We start from the raw sequence: 24,076 nt of genomic DNA, 5'->3' as shown, positions 1-24,076 counted from the left end.
ACCCCAGTGCTCTGCTTGTTCAGGAAGTTCTATCTGAATCATGCTAGGATCCGAGTCATGCCAGCTGTTCTCTGGCTGGCAATGGTAACTACACCTCAAGCCTCGGGCCGCAGCCGCCTTTAACTATGCTTCATCTAGAGGTTCCAGCTGAAGCAAAAGCTTATGCATGGTGGTGTACAATGGTAGGTAAGGCTATTGTCTTCTGTCTACTTTAGTTTCCTTGACAGTATTTTGACAGCTTGTGGAAAAATCACGCAATAGCATAACGACATCATCACAATTGACCGGTAAATCGCGTGCGCGCTCAAGCTAGCCCTGCACCTGATATAAGGCTTCGTATGCGTGCTGCATGGATTTTTATATCATCTTTCTCCGAGTTAGCGCGCCATCATGGGTTTCACAGTCCACAGTCATGCTGAAGCCGTTAGCTCAGAGTCACAGCATCCCCTGGATATTGATATCCTGACTAATGGCATTGAGTCTGAGCATAACTTGGATAATCTGGACGTTGACCTCGGGGCTATCGACACTGAGCGTCACTCTCACGAGCTCCCCACGTTCAATTCTAAAAGCCTCACAAACCCCCCATCTACCGTCCTCTATCTACCTCCGCTACTTTCGTCTCTACCTCACGAGCTCGGGGTACTACTCCATACATCACTAGAACAGCAGCCTATGCTCTCTGAGACCCGTCTACCTGATATAGACCCCGTATCGCTATCGTTGCACAAAGCTTTGTATCATTTCCATCCGGCAACTCCGCATTATGCTGAAGTACCGTACGACGAAGCATTCAATTGGAAAGAGCTTGACCTTCCGGAGGACGAGGAGCGTGAGTGGTATTGTGTTGCCTTTCGCAGCAAGCGATTGCCTGGGAGCGACAGTGGACGTAAGTAGCCATCAGTCGTACCTCAGACCTTTGACTGATTCTCGTATGCACAGCTCTCTATGATGCCGACAAGTTAGCTCACGAGGAGGCCGTGCGTAGCGGTGGTGTATGCAATCAACCCCTTGTTACAGTAGCTCTTCCTGACCTTACCCCCTAGCTTATCATGTATTGGTATGGTGTGCCAGATCCAGAAACGGGCATGAATCTTGCGACGTGCATCTGGCAGTCCCGGAAACATGCAGTGGCTGCCAGCTCGCACCCGCACCATATCCGTGCAATGAAGCTTGCAGCCGCTTCGTACGAGATATATACTCTGGAGCGATACAAGCTGCGAAAGTCACGGGGAGAACGTGGGGTGACCATCGAGCCGTTTGACGGTGCTGAAGTTGTTTGGTAATTCTCCAATACCAGTTTAGTTGGATTTATATACCATCGCAATACTTTCATTTCATTGAATAAATCTAACTTAGACTTAAGGAATGTTGTGGAGTTTGAGTTTGCTAATGAAAATACATGCTCAAATTTGTTAATGGTCATCCGCCCATGACTCAATTGTGTCATGACTAGTGTCTGAACACTGCGAAAGCAATCCTTCAATTTCATCATGACCAATGCTACCCCTCCCTGCAAGCGACCGACGTGATAACATCCATGAGACAATCGATCGTTGTTCTTGCCGAGGCGGGATCGGCGTACTGCGTGTTTGACTTAGTCGATCTTTCTTTGGTGTTGCTGGTTGTGATGCCTGAGTTGGACGTGTGGGTGTGAAAGGTTGCTCGTGGCTCTCTGTGGTGCATATTGTGTTTTCAGCGGTAAGCTTTGACAAGGTGAATTTGAATACGATAAGACAGTTTTGTTTCATGTGGGCTTACTTCGTGCACATCGCCAATGCCAGGGACCATAGGGGATGATGTTGCTCCCCTTAGCGGTGAGACAGAAATTCCCGAAGTGGGAGCGAAGATCACTGCGACATTTTGGCCATTCAACTGAGGTGACGGAGATCCTTGCATGACAGGTCTAAATATAGGTGAATCGCGAATGGATCCATCACGAAGGTCGTATTCTATGGGTGCGTTAGATGCTTCTGCCATTGTTGCTTGGTCGTCGGTGGCACTGCGGAAAACATTAGGGGAATGTGACGAAAGGACATCGGGGTCTGCAGAGACGGGAGGAACCGTAATGGAGCTTCTAAACGGGTGAGCGAAGACCACTGCGCCGCTTTGGCCATTTGACTGAGGGGATGAAATTTGTCGGATGGCGTGTCCAGATACAGGTGAGCCACGAACGGATCTATCATATAGGTCGCGTGCGCCACGTGCTTCCGCCATTGCTACTTGATTTTCAGCGACACTACAGAAGGAATGAGGCGAGCGCGGTAAAAGGACGTCGGAATAATCAAAGACAGGAGGAATCGTAGCCGAAGCATGCATGTCATAAGTCTGCCGGCCTGCCAAGCTAGGATCAGGCAAAGTCTTCCTCAAGAATGGCTGCCAGCGGAAATCAAGTGCATCCAAGTCAAGCTCGTACGATTCTGGTTCCAGAGATTCGGACAATGATGGATCTTCAGTGGGAGAATCGAAGTACACTGGTCGAGAGACGGTAAATGCCGGTCCAGGGGTGGAAAATATATTCATTGTAAGTGCGTTCTCTTGAAAATCAGGCGCCGGTGAGTAAGGTCCACGATCATTAGAAGTAACAGCCGATCTGCGGCGGAAGGAGGTCAAGTAATTTTCCGGTCCTGTAATAGTTGGACGAAAAACAGGGGGTGATGTGAAATTGGCACGATTGACACTTGCGTCGTGAGACAAAAGGGGTGGTTTCACATGCACCAAGGTCTTCTGCGATCCTGATGGGCGGGCTAGGTCAGATGAAGCATTTGAATTAACCGCGTGTTGGAGAGCGACGAGAGAGCCAGGAGTGGAAAATGGGCAAAAATCGAGAGTATCTTCTCTGAGGTGGGATGTTTGTAACTCCGCATTAGCAGTCGTGGGGTCACGAGGCAATAGCACGATGTCGCAGAAGGCGGGGTCAGCAAACGGCGGATCATGAGCTGCATCGTTATTTTCTTTTACATCGGCATCGAACGGGGAGAATGCAAACACGCGACTGTTCCTAGCTTCTTGAGAGCATGGTCGAGGTTCGTTTCGAGTTCTGACTTCAATCATGTCTTCGTGGGCCAGGGGAGGAAGCAATTCTCGAAGAGGATGCTTGGGTTCTAGGGTACTGAACGTACTCGCGAGCCACATAGGAAGGGCCTTTGTCGGTGCCCGTACTTTAGAACCCTGATGCGGCGGCAATAGCCAAGTTTGGGTTCTCATGAGCATAAAGGCGTGCGCATATATCGTACCTTTTGATATGTTTTGAGTTCTCGTTGTACCTTGGCAGACTTTGCTGGGTTTGGCGGCCCATGATTCATCTTCGACACAGAGTGTGCACTTCCGATTCTATCCTCATGGCTGTATGCGTCCACAGGCGTCTTGGGAAGATCATAACTGCTGACAGAGGAAGACCCGGAAGAACGCGCACGCTTTCGACGCGTTTTTGGATCAAAACTGTACGAATTTGTAACGTGCACTTGGGCCAGCATCCGATCAAAACGAGTATTAAGTCCCAGGGTTTTCCTGCGTTTCAGAGGTCCTGGCGTACTCTCTGACAAATTAATTCAATTTGAAATAGAGACTTTGAACATACCAGCGCCTCCTATTGAAAAGCTGAGACTCTCGTGAGGTATTCCGGCCAGCGGGGCATATCGACTCGGATAGAGTATGAATTTTGGACTCACCCAGCATAACTCAAAGAGCTAATATTCGAAGCACTGTCGGCCTCAGAGCCGTCATATTGAAACATTAGTGATCGGTGGCCTGGCATCGTTGCAGTTTGAAATGGGATGCCTGAGACAGCGACTGTCAGCTTGACTGTCACGGTGAGCAAATATGTAGATGACTCCCCACGAGAGAGTGCTCAGTGAATCAGAATTTGGCTATTACCAAAATTGACTTACATAAGGCCATACTATTTTCGGATGCGAATCCCTGCAGCGCATACAATGACTCGGAAAACGCGTGTTGTCCGACTCCGGTGCGAATATGGTCTCGTGTGGCCATATAGGCGCAGAATCCGACCGGAGGGCCGAGGAATATTGTTCGGAGACGACTACTCAGTCGTAGTGGGAGAGAAGACGTTCACTTCCGAGTTCCGGTGACCTTCATCATCACAAGATAAAGGTTTCAGTCGACCTGGCTTTCAAGTTTATGGATTACAGGAAACGGGTATCACCCTCACCCACTGGCACTGTGGGAGACAACTCTCCGGTGGATGGTCTCAAACAGGCATTTCATTCTACTGAAGCCGAGCTCCCGCTTTACCTGTATACGAAGGAACCGAACAATCGACGTAGATGGCAGAAGGGTGCATTCGCTGCTTTGCTTGCTATATGTCTGGCGACGCTTCTCCTACAGAGATACGAACCTCACCCACACCTCCGAGTCCATCATAATATCCAACCCCAGACACAAACACGTAACCCTGCCTATCTCATAGAGGCGGAACACGGTGCCGTTGCTTCCGAGAATAAACGGTGTTCTGACATTGGTGTCGCCATCTTGAAGGAAGGAGGAAATGCTGTCGACGCTGCTATCGGCGCTGTTTTTTGTGTTGGCGTGGTCAATATGTTCTCGTGTGTTGTCTGTGTTTCTGTAATTCATGTTTCTGACGTAAATCAGCTCGGGCATAGGTGGAGGGGGATTCATGACAGTTCGCATTCCACCCTCGTCTGAGGGTGGTAGCTCGGAAGTATATACTATTGATTTCAGAGAAACTGCACCAGCCTTGGCAAATAGGACCATGTATAAGGATGATCCAACTGCCGCACGATGGGGTGGATTAGCCGTTGGTGTTCCTGGTGAAGTTCGTGGACTTCAGGAAGCACATGGACGCTGGGGGAAATTGCCGTGGGCTAGACTCATGCAGCCAAGCGTAGACCTTGCTGCTGCATGGACAGTTGACAAAGAGCTCGCGCGACGTTTACAGGTAAAATGCTGGGCATGTGAATTCTGAGGCGTTGATTGATTAATTAATCATTACACCCTCTAGATGTTCGAAAAACTCATGCTTCCTAAAGAAGACTGGAGAGCTATTTTCGCCCCAGAAGGACGTATGCTGCTTGAAGGCGAAATTATTAGACGAACGAATTACTCACGCACGCTTGCTGCTATCGCTTCGGAAGGGCCTAACGTTTTCTACAAGGTTTGACATTCGATGTGGTTCACGCTGGAGCTGTGGTTAAATTATTTTTGTCCAGGGTCCCATAGCTGACTCAATCATACGCAAGGTACAAGCCACTGGAGGAATAATGACTAATGAAGATCTGGAGAATTATACTGTGAATGTGGATCACGCTCTTCAAGGAACATATCGTGATAAGAAAGTGTACACTAGCCGTGCACCAGCTTCCGGACCTGTGCTTCTTCATATCCTGAACCTATTAGAGCGCTACGATTTCATCGGTGAAGGCCGAACTGCCTTAAACATCCACCGCTTTATAGAGGCGTTGAAGTGTGAGTGCTATGTACCTAAAATAGCTTATTTTAGAACTGACATTGTCACATCAGTCGGTTTTGCAGCTCGGTGAGTCCTTTTCCGATTTTATTACAGCTAACCTCACGTTACACTAGCACAAAGATTGGTGATCTGCCATATGTTACCAACGGAACAGATCGCGTCGCCGAGATCTCCACGAAAGCCTTTGCAGATGCTGTAGCACTTAACCTCACTGATGTATGTTTTTTGTGCTGTGTTACTTTGCTGTATCTGGATGACGCTTTAGGACCGTACGCATCCCCCCGAATACTATAATCCAGAGTTTGACGTCAAGATTGATCATGGAACAAGTCATACATCTGTAGTCGACGAGGACGGAATGGCCGTAGCATTGACGACCACAGTGAATCTCGTATTTGGATCTATGGTGCTCGACCCCGAAACTGGTATTATCCTGAACGATGAGGTGAGTCCTTACACGCCCATAACAACTTCTCCTAATTGTGCTCGTAAGATGGACGATTTTTCCATTCCAGGACACCCTAACGGCTTCGGCCTCTGGCCTTCACCATGTACGCAGTTCCTGTCTCACCATCCTCCCAAATTAATAATCCCTAGATAATTACCCCGAGCCCGGAAAACGCTCCCTATCCTCAACAACACCCACGATTATCGAAAACCTCGACGGCTCCTTCTACCTCTCCATCGGCGGATCAGGCGGTGGCCGAATCTTCGGTTCTGTCGCGCAAGTCATCCTCAACCTCGATTGGGGAATGGATGTCAGCGCTGCGATTGAAAGCGGACGCGTCCACGATCAATTATACCCACTCGAAGTAGACGTCGATGAGATCGTTCCTGTCGCCGTACAAAACTCGCTAATCGAACGGGGACATAATATCACAGGCATGTCTAATTTATGAGAAAGAGTAATTTTTTTTTTGACTCACGGTTTTCCGTTTTAGTGTCGAAGATTGATCGTGTGGCTGCTGTTATACAAGCGGTGATGAGTATGGATGGCAAGATTTTTGGTGAGTGATTGCGGTGTTTTGACGTGGATTTTGTGTGATTGATGATTTGTACAGCGGCTAGTGATTCGAGGAAGAATGGTATTGCCGCTGGGTATTAGTGCTTGCGGTCCGAAGTCCGGCATTCAGTGCTTACCTTAGCAAGCAAGCTAATCCTTCGTCGAATTTAATGTGTTCTTACATAAAATTAAGTCCATTGTTTCCGTGGGGTATTAGCTATAGCCGTGCCTCCTGTTCAAGCTCATTATTTAGCAGTAATGATCAAAGTATTGTGTTTGGCATAACCCTTAGAATCAAACACTCCCAAACAACTCCAAACTGACACGTCTCTGGTCACGTAGCATGTAAAAAGGCCAAGAAGCGTTTCATCTGACCATTCACATCCCCACCCGAATTGAATTGAGATGGCCAGCACAGACTGGGACCTCATTTCTTCATACGCAGGTCTGCTGTGCTTAGCTTCCATCTCTATATATGCGGGAGCACACGGTTCCCTTCCGGTGCGTTGATATGGACCGTTATTAGTTAATGCCGAAAAGGAATTGAATACCTTTCCAGACACCTAAGAAGCCAAAAAGCAAAGGGATTGATAAATCGGTAGTGCAAGATGACGAAGATGATGAAGATGAGGGCGTGACAGATAGGCTTTCGTCTGGTGACGCGTGGCTTTTCCCAGTTGTGAGTTCTTCCCTGATGCAATACATATAATCGAGACTGAAATATAATGTTTACCAGGCGGGTTCAGCAGCGCTTTTCGGAATGTACGCTGTAATGAAGTACTTTGGAAAAGAATGGATAAATTGGTTACTCGCGTGGTATTTTTCTATCGCTGGCGTGGGCAGTGTCTGGAAGGTGAGTGGTGTGGTGTCATATGTCGCGTGTTTATAATCGAGTCGCTTGTTTCCCAGAGTGCTGCCTCGCTTACGCGATTCGCGGTCGGGCAAGAGCGGTGGAAGAAGTTTGATCGAAATAGAGTGTTGATTCTGAAAGGTCCACGGGGTTCGTATTTTCATATGATGTTTTACTCGAGGAAGCGGTTTGATCTGCGCGTAGAATTGGTTTCGGTGTCGTTACGCACCCCGACGATTGCGTTGTTTCCACTCGCTTTGATACCCTCTGTGCTATTCAATACCTTGGAAGCGGGTCACAAATCTGCCCTCATAACGGATATTCTTGCGCTCTCTTTTTCATACAATACGATTTGTCTGCTGAAAATAGACTCGTTCCAGACGGGATGTATCCTTCTTTCTGGATTGTTCTTCTATGATATATACTGGGTGTTTGGTACGGACGTGGTAAGTGGGATGAGAATGATTACCGGAGTATGCTGACGAGTTCTAGATGCTCACGGTAGCCACGTCTCTTGACGTGCCAATCAAACTGCTGTGGCCCAAATCGCTTGTTTTTGCCAGCGAGCGAGGACACACGTTACTCGGACTAGGGGACATTGTCATACCTGGTACATTTGTTGCCTTGGCACTACGTTATGACTTTGCACGTGCGGATGGCAAAGTTACATTTAAGAAGCCGTACTTTTACACGACCCTGGCAGCGTACATTACTGGACTGGTGACTACGATGACAGTTATGCACGTGTTCGGCAAAGCCCAGCCTGCATTACTTTATTTGAGGTATGTGTCTTGTTTTTATGGTTGAAAGGCTGTTCTTCTTTGTACGCTTTAGCCCCGCTTGCATGTTGTCGTTGTTCGGGGTAGGGATTGTTAGAGGGGAACTAGGTAAAGTTTGGAAGTGGATTGATGATGAGAAGAGTGTGGAGAAGGAGGAGGAGAACAAGAGCAAGAACGAGAAACGGGAGCAATGATTGGATGGAGTATCGCCACTAGATGCCTATTTGAGTTTTAATTGGTTTCTAAAAATGATAAATGGAGTATTGATGGTGGCGCGGGCGGCGTGGTGGTCCTGAGACAGTGATTCGCACGGGGAGTGGGATGACGTGGTTCTATAAGATCTTCGATTCAACCGGGCCGTAGTTAATATATACAGGGCGGTGATGACGGGGTGAGATTCTAGAGGCACGAGGACACTCACATATTTAAAATATATTATACGTGGTATATTTAGACAAAAGGAAGATCCGTCCGGCTTGGCACCATGAGAAAAAAAGGACATGACTAAAATAAGCTAGGCCCCGAGCATACTGAGTCTACGCCACATGAGTGACCCCGAACACTCCAGAGACATGTGAATTTTATAAGGGCAGAGGGGATCTCATGTATAATTTTAACTTGTAGCTGGGGTACCTCGTCCCTAAACTAAAGCCCTTCTTCACCTTCAATCCCATATTGAATTTTTATGTTCTGTTCCACGCATGCTGTCCCCGTCAACTAGTTCATCTGACGATAAAAATATTGTCACTTCATGGCCGGTATCCGAATGTCCGACCCTCAATACTTCATTCTCATCAACTGACCCTAACTCATCACATCCCTACCATTCATCCATGCTTCATCATCATTCAGATGAAACTCATATCGAATGGAACTCTTTGTTTTCTGCTCCCTTAAACCCATCAGTCTTTGCAACTTTGGCAGCTAATGGCGTATTTCCAGTACCACGTCCAGATCATAGGCACTACACAGAACATCCTTCATCATCATCTTGGTCACATGGACCAACAACTTCCATCTCCGGTCATCTCAGACCATCCCTAACTAGGGTTCACTCTTCATCTCAAGAACAACCACGTACTCGGGTCAACTCTTCATCCCAAGAGCAACCAATGTCTCGTCCTCGTCGCACTCTCGTAAGTAATCAATTATTCATCCGCAGTATATTTTAAACATTTTCAATCAGAACAACGATACTCTAAACCTCCACTTATCTAGACGTCCAGATCCACCCTCAGCCTCTGACCCAACAGCGACTGATTTTTCCATTTTCGATCATCCTACAGAACGCTCTAATGTCGGTTTACCACCATCCCTATGGATGTCTCCCGCTTCAACGACTCCCTCCACTCCCTTGTACTCCCCTTTAACTCAGCTCACGATACCCTCACACCCAGAACCTTCCCCCCTCTCCTCAAACAAACTTTCCTCTCCCTCAGAGACAATCGAATCAAAATCCGCAATATTCAGCGATATTTTTTCAGATGACCTCTTTGGTTCCCCCAATCAGGACCATGTCCCGAGCCCCTTCACCTCTCCTAGACTTTCTGGTTCACCAGACCTAGATTCTCCCTTTGACGAAAGCGATCCAGAAAAACTCGCAAAGCAAGATCCCCTTGCAACTCAAGTATGGAAGATGTACGCCAGGCAAAAAGCAAATCTACCCCACGCTCAGAGAATGGAGAACATCACCTGGAGAATGATGGCACTCGCTTTAAAGAAGAAGAAAGAGGAAGAGGAAGCAGCAAATGCCAACTCAGAAATTAAATCAGAAACGGTTCCAACTCCCATCCCTGACCCTGATGAAGGAAGAGGTCGCAGGATTGACAAGGGAAAAGCAAAGGTCCAAATCGTCGGGTTTGACGGTACAAATCAAGATGGCGTAGAAGATGACGAGTCAGTCCTAATGTATTACGTGATGTCTGACATCCTTTTAACGCTCATCTAGTGTCGTAGCTATGGACTGGCGTGCCATGAGCAGATCACGCTCTCGCATATCAATGGACTGGAGACCTCAATCTCGTTCTCGTTCAAGGCCACCCCAGTCCGCAGCAGTCTTTGATCATCATGGTATCATATCTCCCCAAACTGATTCCCGATATCATTTTCCCTCCCACCCAACCAACGGCGACAGGGACAGACGGAATAGCTACTCAAATAGGGAACCACATCTCGAATCTCTTGCTGCCTCCCCCAGTATTCCAATACCTGGAGCCTCTACTCATCGTTCTTATCCGGGGTCTTCTTCGGCACCCCGTTCTGGACTTTCTGGCACCCTCCCAGCCGTTTATGAAGGTCAAGTCGACCACGATACGCTCTCTTTCACTCACGCACTCCATCACGACCAACACATCGGTCAGCTCAACCACTCCCTCTCTGCCCTCAATACCCCCGCTTTCCACCCGTCCTCGCTCCCCTCTTTCGGTTTCCACGGAGGTTCGAAACTGCTCCCAGATCAGTCACCCAAAGCACGTGCCTTCCCTAGACACGTGCGAAAAACGAGCTTCGATCATACTGTCAAGCGGGAGGCTCTATTTACAGGTGTCAGCGGCAGACATCAGGTCAATGGCAAGCCCTTGTCACCCGATAGTTTAATTGGGCAGAAGCGGAGAGCAGACGCACCTCATGCAGAGAGCATGCTACGCGCAGATCCCTCCAACGTAGACGGAAATCCCCGCACTACTCAGGAGCCAGATCAGTACGTGAGCACCAGTCCCTTCCCTTCCACCCCTTTCAACTTCTGCTTCCCGCGGGACTATGGGATGTTTGATATGCACGGTGGCTCACACAACGAATTCTCGCATATGCTCCACGCCACAGACGATTCTCATTCGTCGTTCCATGATTCTGTTTCACATCATCTCAATGGTTCTGCATATGGGTCTGCTTCTGGCGTCAACGAGGGACTCTCGGCTGCCGCCGCGGCTGCAAGTGCTGTGATGGCCGAAGGATACCGGAATCTCAGCGCCGCTGCCAATTTCCCGTCAGACGACTACAGCCATCTACTTGGACTTCCGTATGGAAACATCGATTCGAGCGTCAATCTCGCACAAGGCCCATATACGGTTGATCCCACACAGATTCTTCCAGTAGAGCATGGCGACGGGGTCTTACAAAGCTACCATGCTAGTCCATCAAGTGACGGATGGGGCAATGGCCTTACGTCCAGCTCGACCGCATCCCCTGAACCATATTTAACCTCGAGCGCTTCTTCACCTCCATCTGTTGAAGGAGCCACCACGGGCACCAACTCACGGAATCAGATGCGGAAGATTGCGTCTACGAAACGTATCGCCCAGGAAATCAGGCGCAAGAAGTCAGTTTCTGCATTGAGCCCCACAATTGGGACCGTATCGCGATCAGCGACGAGTACCCCTGATCTGAGTACGAGAGATGGGAGCGCTGGTAATCCGAAAGGCGGTAGTGATGATGGGGATCAACCGCCCACATCATGTACAAACTGCCAAACTACGAATACGCCACTGTGGAGACGCGATCCCGAAGGACAGCCTTTATGTATGTGTCTTGCGCCGCTAATTTTGGGGTATTTGGTGACTGATGGCGTTTTCGCACAGGCAATGCATGCGGATTATTTTTTGTGAGTCCTTGACGTATTTAAATCCTGCGTGTTGACGCTAATTCCGAGAAAAGAAACTGCATGGTGTCGTTCGTCCGCTGTCGTTGAAGACGGACGTCATTAAGAAACGGTTCGTAATTAATTGTTATTATTTTTTTGATTGTGGTCTGATGTTGGCATGGTAGGAACCGGGCTTCTGGTGCTCCTAACGGAAATGCACGAAAAGGGGGCGCTGGATTGCCCAAACTTGCATCATCGAATACTCGGCCCCGCGCATCGACAACTAGCACGGTGCCAACTTCATTCACGAATGGACGAGGAGTGACGACTGCGAATAGAGTGGGGCTGGGCCCATCTCCCCCCGTCGCGATGAAGAGACAACGTCGGACATCCGCGAGTGGGCAGATGCTTAGTGGTCCTACGACGTCTCGGAGGGGTGACGAGGGTGGTCTGTGAGACTTGGGTTGCTTGAGGTTGTCCGATGTATGATGTTCCCTGCTATGTGGTCAGCATGATATTTTTTTCTTTCTGATCTTGCCCGGATCGCAGGATGGTACGTAGATATTCCATTGACCATAGATTATTTTCCTTTCCATCCGCTTCATCTCTTTGCTTGCTTGCATACGTGTACATCATGTTCTGTCTTGCATGATTATGTCTTCCAGTACGATGGTTTATTCCCAAAGAGGTGTAGAATATACGACCCTAGCAGCTACCCTAGGTTGGACACGCGAAATTGTATCAGAAAATTGCGAAGCGCTTCCATTCCGCTTAGCAAAAGTGCAAAGTTCTAGTTCCAAACTGTTTTGGATCTTCGTTTTTTTTTCTCAAAAAAACTTTGCTTTCGTAATTTGATTTCGAACGCTGTATCGCGAACGACACGACCAGTCACAAAATATCTCATTCAACCTGGCTTCATTCTTCAAACATGCGCCGCCTCTTCCTCAACAACGCTCCCCAATGCCGCTGACCTTCTCCAATGGTCAGCTCCAACCCGTAGCTTCCAAAGACATTAAAGATTCCCGCCGTATCTCCCGCACCGATCTCGATTTCGAACAAGCACTAAGGCATGGGGGCACGGTGAAGCTTAAAGAGAGCCTTGATATCAATACCCTGGGCGTATCTGACAGCCCTGTTCCTCCTGCGCACGAATTCGCTTCGCCTTCATCCCGACCTCCATCAAGAGAATTGCGGACTCCGCTGGCTCGCGCACACGCCCATGCACCACCTACGCCCGTCATCGTCCCACCCACCCCATCCCCAATCCCCGGACCCTCCTCCGCAAGATGTTCCTCCACGACCAGCTCCAACGACATTTTCTACGACGCCGAAGACGCTGATATGCAAACTAGGAGACGAAGCTTGTACCGTGCGTCTGGTACGAGCAGCAGTCCCGACCTTGCTACGCTCGTGCGGAAGGCAAAAGAGAGGGGAGGGGTAGTTCCGCAGGTTGAAAAACGCGCAGAGCCGCCGTTGCCGGTGCCGGTGCAAGGAGGGGCGTCGAGACTTGGAGTTGGGCCCTCGCGTCCGAGATCGTCGACTTCTGCGGGTTCTCCTCCTTCTGCTTCTTCGTCTTCTTCGCCTAGGAATCCGGTGGTGAACGTGTCACCTGTTGTGACGAGGCCGTCGAAACTTGGTCTGAGGGAGTTGTCGAGTCCGAGTTCGGAGTGGGTTATGGCTAGTCCCAGGAGGGGGACTGGGAGTATTCGGAAGGATAGGGATAGTAGTGATAAAGATAAGGTGAGCTTCTTTCTTTCTTTTGTGTGGTGACTGGGAGTTGAATGTGGGGGTCAGGTACCGACTAAATCTGTAAGAGCCAAGACGAGCGCGTTTCTGGGTAAGATGCTGGGTCAGTCGACAACACGGGACCGGTCGGTGAGTGTGGTTACTTCATTTGAAATTGATCTGAGCTCATGGGATGGGCTTAGCGGACGGATGCTTCTGTCACTGGGTCTCCGCGCTCAAGACCGTCTTTTATGGACAATTTTGCACCCCCTGTGCCCCCGTTACCGGACGAAGCTCCTCGCTCTGTGGTATCCCCCACCCCTGGTATGTTTGCGAACACCTATTCGACCTCTACACATCATAAACCCCTACCTCCGATCCGCCTCGGTCCAGCCACTGATGATTCAGACGATCGGTCTATTGTCGTAATTGATTCCATGTCACAAACACGAGATAGAACGCTGTCTCCTGGCACGCGTCTTAGCGACAAACCCAAGCCAGAGGGCAGGTTTATTAGTCATAACAAGCGACGAAGCATGAGCGTGAACGACATAAATTTACAAAAAATAAACGTTCCTTCCTCGCCTGCACCCACACTTCCTCCCAAGGACTCTTCCCCTACGGAGTTCCAGGCTTGGGAATCTTCTTCCTCACTTCACGGGATTCTTAGTGATTTGAAGGGTGTTTTGTCTCAACTGGATCCGGAGTCTGGTTCATCGCTTGACTTGCGAGATCCCTCTACACCAGCAAGACGTGCTGCTTATTCGCGGGCGAAGACTCAGACTTCTGAGTTTAGGTATCAGGGGGATCCTTCCAGATCTCCGGTATTGCCCCCTGTTCCGCCGTCTACTCCCATTGTGACGTTGCCCACTCAATCGTCGCTGGATTCTAATTCGGATTTAGGATCACCCTCGAGAGACAGGTTGTCAGTGGACCCCATCATCCCCCCACGCACATCTTCCCTTCAAACACCTTCACGGTCTCATTCCGGATCAGGAGCGCTTGGTTCGCAGAGAGCAACAGCCCTTCGGCACGGGTCGAGCCCTTTGTCGGGCCCTTTGAGGAGTAAAGGATACGGTAGTCAGATGCAATCTTCATATCGTGATATGTCCCGTCTTCGTGTCCAACATCATTCTGTAGCTTCGAGCTCTGAGCCGTCTTTGATCCCTGTGGTTGATGACGTTCGTCCACGTGAGTTTTGGTTATTTTTGTGCGCGGGTGATTCTCATGACGTGCTGTTAGCTTCTTCTCATGCTCATCGAGATTTGACGACCAATGATCTCGTTCTTAACCGATATGCGTCTAATCCGTCGTTTGTACGGACGGAGGATACGGATGAAGAGAGGGGCAAGGATTTGGCTGCGAAGTGCTATACCGAGGATGAGGATTTCGTGGCCAAGGAGAAGATTGCGGAGTGGTTAGGCGGAAAGTGAGTATCCTGTTTATCGTTTCATAACTCTACTGAGAACGTGCTGCGACAGTGGGCAAGTCAACAAGATAGCGCTCCATCACTACATGAACTACTTTGACTTTACGGGGCTGAGGCTTGATAATGCATTTAGGTGGGTGATAATTGAATTACTGGTGTATCCTATCAATCGGCCCTTCTAGACGTCTTTGTAACAAGTTGTATCTAAAGGCTGAGACCCAACAAGTGGATCGCATTCTTGAAGAGCTCAGTCGACGATTCTGGGATTGCAATCCGACCCGTCTGTACGGTAGTGCCAGTGCGTCAACAGTCATGCACTACCACTTGTGCTAACGTACTCTTCAGGTGTCGTTCACGCAGTCGTCTACTCCATCCTCCTCTTGAACACCGACCTCCACATCGCAGATATTGCAAACAGGATGTCGAAGAGTCAATTCGTCCGCAACACGATGATGGCCATTCAAACCCAGACTCACCCAAGTCACTACGGTTCGAGTCCGGATCTGAACGATGACAATAGCAGCGGGCCGCTAACGGCATCTGACGGCACCGAGACGCAGTCCCTCGCTCGGTCGAAGAGAAGTGGCAGTATTGCAAGCTGGAACAGTATCTCCAAAGATACATTCTTCGCCTCACCTGCGGTTTCTTCTGCTGTTTCGACGGCGCAGCCCTCGCTCAATAGCAGTACTACATCTTTCCACCATTCCTCTGGTCCAGAATCGAAACCTCCGAGTACTACTCCCTCGACGGTTGCGTTTGACAGGAACTGGGAGATGGACATGGAAAACTTGCTCAAGGTAGCTACGCTGTGATTTTGGACAAAACTTCTGGCTCACAGATTCCCTTAGGAAATGTATTCTTCAGTCAAGAGCCAGCAAATCTTGCAACCTCTAGGAACCACATTCATGGCTCGTGTTTCAACGTCATCTCTCACTCCAGGGGCACCGCATCTCATTAGTCGCAATCGCAGCTACCGCGTACCATCGGACCGGCTTACAACACTCAAGCGGGGTAGTATCCGGGGTATTCAATCGATACTCACGCCAAACTATAGTCCGTACAGTAGCAACAGCAGTATCGATGGGCGTGTCAGTCCGTCACCAAGTTACGCGACTTCGACTCGTGAGGTAGGCGTCCGAGATATTTTGCTACATGAAGTATTGACAGGTTCGCGGTAGGGTGTGCACAGCTCTATGGGTAATTTCCTCACCCCTTCTCTTGGTTTCGCGTCCAATTTGTCGCATACGATCATCAGGGAATCGCAGGAAGACGAGGACCGCAGCTGTCGCAGTCATGAATCTAGTTCGACAACTATTAGTATCACAGATGAAGAACTTGCACTTCTCGGGGCGCCATGGGCAAAGGAGGGGATGCTTTGCCGCAAACAGTATTGGGAGTCCGCGGGTAAGAGAGCAAAGGCTAAGAACTGGATGGACGTTTTCGTAGTCATTCAAAAAGGGGAGCTGAATATGTTCACATTTGGAGACCATGGTGGAGGGTTCTCTGCCGTCGTTGGTGGTGGTAATTGGCTGGTATGTATTATTATTTTTCGTTTTCCGATTGTCAGTTGACGCACTCTCGTAGGAAAATGCCCAATCCGTTGGCGCAGTGCAGCTGTCTCATTCGCTAGCCCACTCCTTGCCTCCTCCAGGCTACAACAGACAACGTCCCCACTGTATGGTGCTAACCTTGGCCAACGGTGGTGTATTCTTTTTCCAAGCCGGTACAGAGGAGCTCGTCAACGAGTGGGTCTCGACTTGCAACTACTGGGCGGCACGGACCAGCAAAGAGCCATTAGCAGGTGGCGTCTCCAACATGGAGTATGGCTGGAATCGTGTCGCAGATGCTTTGAATGGACGCTCTACATCGGATGACCATAAACCCGAACACGATCGCGCCGATTCAATGAGCGTACGCAGCGGGCGGAGTACCCGAAGTAAACTCGGTTGGAAAGAGAGTGCCGCTACCGTCCGGGCTCATTCGCCGTGGCCGGAGAGATCGTTCATCAATGATTGGAAGCCTCCTATTCCACCCTCGATATCCAGCATTCATGACGAGGAAACCCAGCTCGAGGCACTCCAGAAATATGTGCATATGTTGAAAAAGGATTTCAAGCATCATAATGAACTGAGGGAACCAATGAGCGCTCTGGTTTGTCGTTTTGATAGCCCACTTGCGCTCAGCTTATTTTTATTTTTAGTACACACCGCGTTCAGCGAACGGAGCCAAAGCGCAAAGTAATTGGGAGAAGAAGTCACAATTCCTGCTCACTGAAATCGTGAAGTACGATTCTTACGTCGACTCACTGCAATCCGCCATGAATTTGCGTCTGAAGAAGAGAGGAGAAAAGGCACTAGAACGCGCCCTGGTCGTTGCGGTACCTGATGACAATGACCCGGCGACAGCATCTGGTAACTGGAGAGGCTATTCAGAGGAAACAATACCCGAAGACGATGAGCCACCGGTGAGTAGAATACCTAGAGTTTCTCCGTTCCATCGCAGAGAGATGGCGGAATAAGGGTAGTAAATATGTTAATTTCTGCTAATATGCGACCGAGCCTTGATGCTCCCAGGAATATTTATGTACAATATTTTCCTTATGATACTGATGCCTTACGCTAAAACGACTTGAATATAGTGTTTCTCAAACTACCGACATAGACCCAAGTGAAATAAGATGCTTCAGTATTGACAGATTCGTGAATTTAAGTGTTTAATAGGCAACTAGATTGGCATACCTTTGCAGGAGATATGAGGGCCTGAAGGCCTCCGGACTCCACTGTGATTGTCTTCATTAGATCGGCGGTATACCCCACCGATCCGACATCACGCGCAGCCAAATCTGACTTTCACAGGAAATCAGTCGTATTTGACGGCGCGAGAAATGCTTGGCGTTGTCTAAATAACACTGGACGTGTTTAAACCAGACACCCTATGAAAACCTGTCAGCCAAGAAATGTCTTACTCATCCCAGCTAGAAAAATTGCTATTGAAAGAAAAACACAAGGTATGCGTATAAATACTTCGCGGAAAGAACGTACCTGATGGCGGTTGCATATTGAACCATTGGAAAACGCCGAGTCACAAGACTCTCTCAGTATGGCATTATCAGCAAGTTGAGCTGTCATGGCTGTGGAATAAAATGTTGCGCCCCAAGTTGACTTCAGCCTGAACTTGTTGCCTGTTGCAACATAAGACCTAAAGCGGCAACGGCCAAATTCTGCGTAAGCGGTTTTCAATTGCATTAGTCGACCAAGCAACCATGTTCAGGTCCAGGTGGTCTAGCTCGTGATGTTGTTAACAATGGATGCTGTGGTAGTGATGAGACGCAGTTATTTTGGTATATCTTCAAACCAAGGCCATAATTGAAAAGCTCACCGGGGATAATCATTCCAGAAACGATTACTGTAAATACAGGCTCACGTCGAGGAATATGCAATACATACACCACAGTATTCTCATCATACGTGTGATAGACTACCACACTATAACAAGATCAGCTACAGGTGGGAAAGATCGTGATTAGCTCTGGTAACCGCTCTGCAAGTGTCATTTCATTCCCCTGCGACCGAGTAAGTTATAGATTTTAAAATGGCCGCTCTAGACTGCGATCCGACATCAGGAAGGTTTTTTAAAAAAGGGGGGGCCGAAACCTACAAATCTATGCACCACTATCTTGACCTCTCGTAAACTTGTAGTGAAGGATTTTCGGTAGCGTTAAATTGAAGGTGTCCAGCTGGCGCTTGTCACGCAACAGACAAATCTCTCACAAGAGGTTACTAGTTGTCTTGTCGGTGTTCCGCCAATATTAATGTTAAAGATTCAAAATTATGTAACTTGATAATTACTAAGAACTGTCTAAGTTGAAACTCAGTCACCTCTCTTCATCGTCAATGCGTCTTGCTTTATTATTAAATTCTTGCTGTACCGCTCTATCAGGGGGTCTACTCCTGCCAGTGTCTATCAAGGAATTCAAGGCAGGAAAGGGCATAGTCCATGTACTACTAGTCCTGCATGGAAAGAGGTTGTAGATAATTCTACTCCTGTTCCGAAGCAGGATCCAGGTAGTTTTCCAATTCTCTCCAGGACTCCGCGTTGTGATGTCTCATGAACAGAACCCATGATGGTATGAAACGTCGGGGTTCCGGTGTCACCACCTTCATCTACTACAGTCCCTGTAACTCATCAGGATATGATATCATTAGAGCTATCAAACCTCCTGTCATGCTTCGCCGTGTGCCTAACCATGTGAAGACTGCACAAACCCTACCAAAGAAGTGGTCTCAACATAGTAGAGTTCCTCTGTGTTCGCAGCGCACTGGCCCCAACTTGAAGGATTTGTCGGACTCGGATGTTCAAAGGGTATGTTACATGAACTACGTGTTGTATTGCTCACTACATAATATCATTCTAGGAAAGAACTCGGTCGTAACTTAGATTGAAGATCCTGAATCCCGAGGCCCTTGTCCAAGCCGTAGGGTAGAGCACGGGTACGGGTAAACCCGCGGTTTATCGCTGACGGGTATGGCGGGTACGGGTACGGTGTGGATTATGGAGACCCGCGCGTACACCGTGCATACCCGTCGCGGTTTACGGTGTTGGACGGGTGTGGATTCCCCAACTTATCCGAGGATGCGAGGGTCAAAATTTCATTACTCATGAAGAACCTCCCAAGTCGGATCTGTCACCCTGCTTCGACCGCAGGTTCATCGAGTAACAGTGTCGATTCAAAGTGATAGTCAATGACACAGAATATCATTCACCTTCCTCTCGAGCGCTGCTCAAAGAAGGCTGATGAGTCTTCCATCCGATCATACTCGTCAAAATCGTCTTCGATAGCATCGTCTCTGGGGTCTGTCAGCCAGGCAGTTGAGCAGAGTGTGGATATGCTTACCCGTCCTTTGAAGAGAGTGAAGCTGACTGTCTTGCGCTCGAAAAAGACATTTCCATCACTGCCATCATCCCCCAAACCATCAGTAATCGATGTTGATACCATTGACACAGCGACAAAGTCTGTCAACGAAGAAGACTTAGATGCCGCACTTCGTAAGCTACCGTGATACTACTATGTCAGTGTCTTACTCACGGGTCTGTGAAAAAACCGCGGTATACCGCGAACACCGTTCATACCCGCAGAATTGGCGGGTCGGTGTCCACCCGTACCGTGCGGGTACGGTGTTTGCGGGTACGGGTGCGGTGTGGCTTCAGCGACCCGCGGGTTCACCCGTGCTCAACCCTACCAAGCCGTGATTGCGATCCAGTTTAATGTTAAATGGAGGTGCGTGTGTGCTATCACCTAATGCGCGTCGACATTGTTCAGGAACATTTCATGTTTCTTGGCTTGCTTGCTAAGAGTGAAGCTGACACATGTCAATGCTGCTTCGGAATTATTTGAAACCGCTATTGAACTGCTCTCCAGTTGTACTACTCGTTGATTGCAAGAATAGTCATGACAGTATTGCTGCGTTCGGCCTTGATGCGATATCGTTCGCTGCTGATGACATGGATTTCGAAATATTTGCATGTGCAAACGATACCACCGCTGAATGATCACTGCTTGCAGTGACTCTCCTGCACTCAGATGGTAGCACCATCAGTTTCAGATGAAGCTTTAGCGATAACTGAGGTAAGTGATTTTCTGCTATGATATTGCAACCGTTGTACTAATCTCGCGCAACAGACGCTGAGGGATTGGGGGAACTTTTTTTCCCCACGATAGTGCTGTTAGATCGTGGCAAGGGACGCCGCGCTTACATTTGTAGTACCAGTTGTGTACCGTGTCTCGCGACTTTCAATTTACGTCGTGATCGGACAATCATGACGTCGCCGTGTCGGCCCGCATCAGTCCCACTTACTACGTGGTGTTACTGTAGAGTTTTTCAAAGGGTTACCGACCAGCGTTTGGGTGCCTGAACGTTTGGGACTCTAATAACGTGGGAGTCGGGCTATGTGCGTTCTAACTTCTAACATCCATCCTGTTCATTCGAGAAGACATACAACCTTTTGATTGGCGTAGCCTAGTCGATCAGGATGTACACTTGAAGACTTGTTCATTCGGGATGCGACTACTAAACATATGAGCGTGTTCATCATGATCCATGCACAACAAATACATCGTAGGTCTCAGACCTTTGCTATAACTACAACCTCATGCTTTTTGAGCCGCGTTTTATAAATCGTAAATCTCATGATATAGGTCAGTAAATCCAGTGGATTCTCTGAGGTGATGGGCTTCACCTCCTCGTGCTACTCCACCGCTCTGGACTAGCACGTATTGCCTCTCGCGAGCCGTTCTCTCTTTTGTCGCCGTTTGCGAACCCATTCCATACCACTCCCATCATCGCTATCGCCTCCTGCGAAATCAGAATTACCCACACTATCTTTCCTTTCCCTCGCAGCACCATCGCCGACTTCCTGGGCATGATTGTGGGAAAGGAGTGCAGGGCTACCCTTTGCGAGGACGGAATACTTTGAATCGCTGCTGCTGCTGATGCTGCCCATACCGCCGTACCCCCATTCCACAAACTCGGGTTCATCGCGCACGTTAGCAAAGAGGTTTGTGAGCGGTTGACGCTTTGAACCGTAGACGCGTCCGTTGAGCATGTGCACGCCATTTGCGGGGATTCTTGGGCGCGTTGTGGGGGAGGTGGAGCGGGAGGGGCTGAGGAAGCTGTTTTGGGGCATTGTATGGTGATCGTCATCTGAGCCGATGGATGTGGAGAGATATCTTGGTTGATTGCTATTAGATGGGAGGGGGATGGATGCAGATCGGGAGAGTGATGCGCCGAGGTCAGATGGATCTGGGGAAGACCGCTTGAACAAGTTGAATTGGCGGGAAAGGGATGACTTTGGTTTGAGGTTTGAGGGTGCGTTATGTTGGACGTCGACTATGTTTGAGGACAGAGCGCTGGAGTTGGTGTCCATGACAAGATTTGCATTGTCGACTTGAGCTGTGGGCTCGGGGAGTGGTGCGAATCTAATGCGACGCGTTGGAACGGTGTCATCGTGGGTATGCGAGTTACTTGCTCTCGTAGTAGGTGAGCGTACGACAGTTACCATGATGCTGGTGGGGTTTGAGGAGAAGTAGCTCCGAGTTTAAATAGATGGATTCGGTTAGACCGTGAGTCGTGACTCAGGTGCTTAAGATCCGAGATCTGATAATGGATTTGCTGGATCCCGGATTTTGATTCTTTTAATCTCCTTCATCGATGATGGCCACCTCAGAGTCAACGTGGACTCGGACGTCCTAAGACCTACGCTGACAAATAGTATGTATTGGATTTAACACCACGGCTAAACTCGAGACACCCATCCGTCTCACCGGCCTCTTCCTTACTTCCACGCCCACCTAGAAGCATTTCTGTTGTGCGAGGCAGCTTGCTCGTAAGGCAGTGTCGTCATCACTATAATTATCTACAGCGCTAGTACACCTGTCGTTCAAGATTACCCGGGCTTATGTCCAATGACATCTCACTGGCACTGCGCCTGCCATGAGCACAACGTTCCTCTTTCAAGTGGTACGCGAACCTCCTCTCAAGGTATGTACTAGATGTCCAACAAATCCTTTGAGAACTTTTTAAAACTTTGTCACGCTCATCCGGACCATCCGAATCCTTCTATTAAATGCGTGAATATCGCCCAATCTCATGACCTATCAAATCGTATCTTCGACTTAATGACCGATTCTCCTCCGATTTAAAATTCGACCCCACACTCTAGAGCCAAGATCGCTTGGATGGAGCAGTATAGTACAGCCTAAATCAAAGATAGCCTTATTTTTGGACACGACTGTAGAGCGAGTACACAGCTCCCAACATTCGATTCCTGTGCTTGGCGATCTTATTATGGCACCATCAAACTGTGCGGGTCCTCTCTTTCGTTTCCTAGGGGCATCATGACCTCAAGTAGAGCCGTGGACGGTTCGAAGCTTCCCTCTCTGTGCTACATCACCTCAGCACGCCACCCCCAGCTTGGCTTCTTCCTCTGTCAAGCAAAGTCCAGGCAGTAAGTGCTACATCCAGTTGACATGTCCGAGTGCTTCTTAGTACCGACTAGTACCCATCCGTCCGCCTGATGACCTCAGTTCTCCTAGCGTATCCACGCCTGGGCGCTAAGCCGGAATCAGACGTTGGTCGCAAGGGAGCGAATTCTCGCCATTTCCAATGAAGAACGTCTCGCTCACTTCCGAATGTCGATGCCAGCTTGGCCGCGGCGCAACTGGACATCGTGCGAGTCGTCGTCGGATAATCTATACAGGACCATTTGTCGACGGCATCATCCTCGTTGTCACTGCACCACTTTAGCACAATGGCATCCCTTTACATCACAACATGATTTTCTTGGCTTTCTTAAAGCAAACTTAATTTTCATTTCTTGTCGGCGCACATTGCAGTATGTCTAATAAACTCCAGCGTGGCGACTTGTTCCCACCAACATCCAGAGTGCGGGTCAGGTGCTTGGGATGTTAAATTCATTCTCGCCCCTTCGAGCGGAGAAGGTCTAACTGCAAGCGTTCCTTAACAGTTGCCACTAGCATTTGCCACCATCAGAACGTTGATTCACTCTTCAGCAGGACAACCCACTGGCAGCACTTCAGGAACTGCCCGTCGTTGATCTCTGTGCCAGCCGTCCTATCTTGCCACTCCCTGTCATGGTTGTATAAGGGTCGCGAGTGTAATCTCGCGCGACAAGATGCCTCCCGCGAAAGGCTGCCATCAGTCGGCTATTTTAGCAGGAAAAAAACACTGGTTCCCATGTCAATTCTGACGGAAAAAAACGTAGTTAGCTATGCGGCACTTACAGCATGTAAGATTTATTCTGCATCGGGGAGATATTTTAAACCACCATGTGGGATGTCAAACCCTTTTGTTGGTTCCTCGCCGCTTAGCAGCCTTCGAACGCTGCAACAGACCATGCGATGTAGAGGCTTAGCACACGGCCACCCATACCCCACAACAATAAAGGCCAACATGCTTGAGAAACCTGTTGCATTTTTCTGACACAAATTCAGCAGTTGTCGCATCAATGTGTCCATGTCATTGTCAAACCTGGCTCCTAAGTTCCACAGTTGGTAGTCTTAATATCCAATCCCTGCAAGTTACGCCGGTGAGTATGAGAACAAACGGAGGCCGAGTGCTATCAGAGAAACACTCAGAAAAAGAAGAGAAAAACAGAGCCATATTCTAAACGGTTGAAGTAGGGTACTAGGACCGTTGCGGGCCGTAACAATCTGCTTCATTTCTTGGGCTTGGGACTGCAAACATA

The 24,076-nt window shown here is 48.9% G+C and overlaps 7 protein-coding genes across 7 annotated transcripts; 5 read left to right on the top strand and 2 right to left on the bottom strand.

The window, feature by feature from the left end:
* The first annotated feature begins 101 nt into the window (after nucleotides 1-101).
* On the top strand, nucleotides 102-1,491 carry EDB93DRAFT_158629 (uncharacterized protein). Its single transcript, XM_041455544.1, has 4 exons — nucleotides 102-182; nucleotides 239-889; nucleotides 943-995; nucleotides 1,047-1,491. Exons 2-4 carry the CDS (start codon nucleotides 391-393, stop codon nucleotides 1,284-1,286), a joined length of 792 nt encoding a protein of 263 aa, XP_041309937.1. The 5' UTR covers nucleotides 102-182; nucleotides 239-390; the 3' UTR covers nucleotides 1,287-1,491.
* On the bottom strand, nucleotides 1,428-3,833 carry EDB93DRAFT_1132008 (uncharacterized protein). The gene is made up of 3 exons (XM_041448985.1): nucleotides 3,581-3,833; nucleotides 3,237-3,526; nucleotides 1,428-3,171 (listed from the first exon to the last, which is right to left on the bottom strand). Exons 2-3 carry the CDS (start codon nucleotides 3,474-3,476, stop codon nucleotides 1,696-1,698), a joined length of 1,716 nt encoding a protein of 571 aa, XP_041309936.1. The 5' UTR covers nucleotides 3,477-3,526; nucleotides 3,581-3,833; the 3' UTR covers nucleotides 1,428-1,695.
* An 86-nt stretch (nucleotides 3,834-3,919) lies between these two features.
* EDB93DRAFT_1132002 (gamma-glutamyltranspeptidase) lies at nucleotides 3,920-6,776 on the top strand. Its single transcript, XM_041448984.1, has 11 exons — nucleotides 3,920-4,565; nucleotides 4,612-4,918; nucleotides 4,982-5,134; nucleotides 5,190-5,445; nucleotides 5,500-5,515; nucleotides 5,563-5,665; nucleotides 5,715-5,894; nucleotides 5,943-6,000; nucleotides 6,047-6,331; nucleotides 6,391-6,456; nucleotides 6,511-6,776. Exons 1-11 carry the CDS (start codon nucleotides 4,141-4,143, stop codon nucleotides 6,552-6,554), a joined length of 1,893 nt encoding a protein of 630 aa, XP_041309935.1. The 5' UTR covers nucleotides 3,920-4,140; the 3' UTR covers nucleotides 6,555-6,776.
* On the top strand, nucleotides 6,777-8,501 carry EDB93DRAFT_1131997 (signal peptide peptidase-domain-containing protein). Its single transcript, XM_041448983.1, has 7 exons — nucleotides 6,777-6,953; nucleotides 7,012-7,131; nucleotides 7,189-7,305; nucleotides 7,362-7,452; nucleotides 7,507-7,748; nucleotides 7,795-8,084; nucleotides 8,137-8,501. Exons 1-7 carry the CDS (start codon nucleotides 6,858-6,860, stop codon nucleotides 8,273-8,275), a joined length of 1,095 nt encoding a protein of 364 aa, XP_041309934.1. The 5' UTR covers nucleotides 6,777-6,857; the 3' UTR covers nucleotides 8,276-8,501.
* A 413-nt stretch (nucleotides 8,502-8,914) lies between these two features.
* On the top strand, nucleotides 8,915-17,330 carry EDB93DRAFT_1081273 (uncharacterized protein; the record flags this gene model as incomplete). The annotated part of the gene is made up of 16 exons (XM_041445604.1): nucleotides 8,915-9,029; nucleotides 9,368-9,938; nucleotides 10,030-11,597; nucleotides 11,657-11,679; nucleotides 11,733-11,788; nucleotides 11,844-12,106; nucleotides 12,659-13,329; nucleotides 13,480-13,533; nucleotides 13,587-14,240; nucleotides 14,712-14,812; nucleotides 14,865-14,945; nucleotides 14,995-15,110; nucleotides 15,158-15,620; nucleotides 16,002-16,344; nucleotides 16,397-16,963; nucleotides 17,013-17,330. The coding sequence occupies 16 exons, from the start codon at nucleotides 8,915-8,917 to the stop codon at nucleotides 17,328-17,330; spliced, it is 5,964 nt and encodes a 1,987-aa protein (XP_041309933.1).
* A 2,069-nt stretch (nucleotides 17,331-19,399) lies between these two features.
* On the top strand, nucleotides 19,400-20,732 carry EDB93DRAFT_157979 (uncharacterized protein). The gene is made up of 4 exons (XM_041455542.1): nucleotides 19,400-19,858; nucleotides 19,949-20,090; nucleotides 20,376-20,438; nucleotides 20,493-20,732. Exons 1-3 carry the CDS (start codon nucleotides 19,555-19,557, stop codon nucleotides 20,398-20,400), a joined length of 471 nt encoding a protein of 156 aa, XP_041309932.1. The 5' UTR covers nucleotides 19,400-19,554; the 3' UTR covers nucleotides 20,401-20,438; nucleotides 20,493-20,732.
* Nucleotides 20,733-21,076: 344 nt separating this feature from the next.
* On the bottom strand, nucleotides 21,077-21,871 carry EDB93DRAFT_1248198 (uncharacterized protein; the record flags this gene model as incomplete). The annotated part of the gene is made up of 1 exon (XM_041452684.1): nucleotides 21,077-21,871. One exon carries the CDS (start codon nucleotides 21,869-21,871, stop codon nucleotides 21,077-21,079), a length of 795 nt encoding a protein of 264 aa, XP_041309931.1.
* Between the last annotated feature and the right edge of the window lie 2,205 nt (nucleotides 21,872-24,076).

The sequence above is a fragment of the Suillus bovinus genome (genome assembly GCF_016758785.1).
Source record: "Suillus bovinus strain UH-Sbo-P2 chromosome Unknown EDB93scaffold_13, whole genome shotgun sequence".
NCBI lineage: Eukaryota > Fungi > Basidiomycota > Agaricomycetes > Boletales > Suillaceae > Suillus > Suillus bovinus.
Note: the sequence above shows the minus strand (reverse complement) of the source record. Positions and strands in the feature narration are given on the sequence as shown.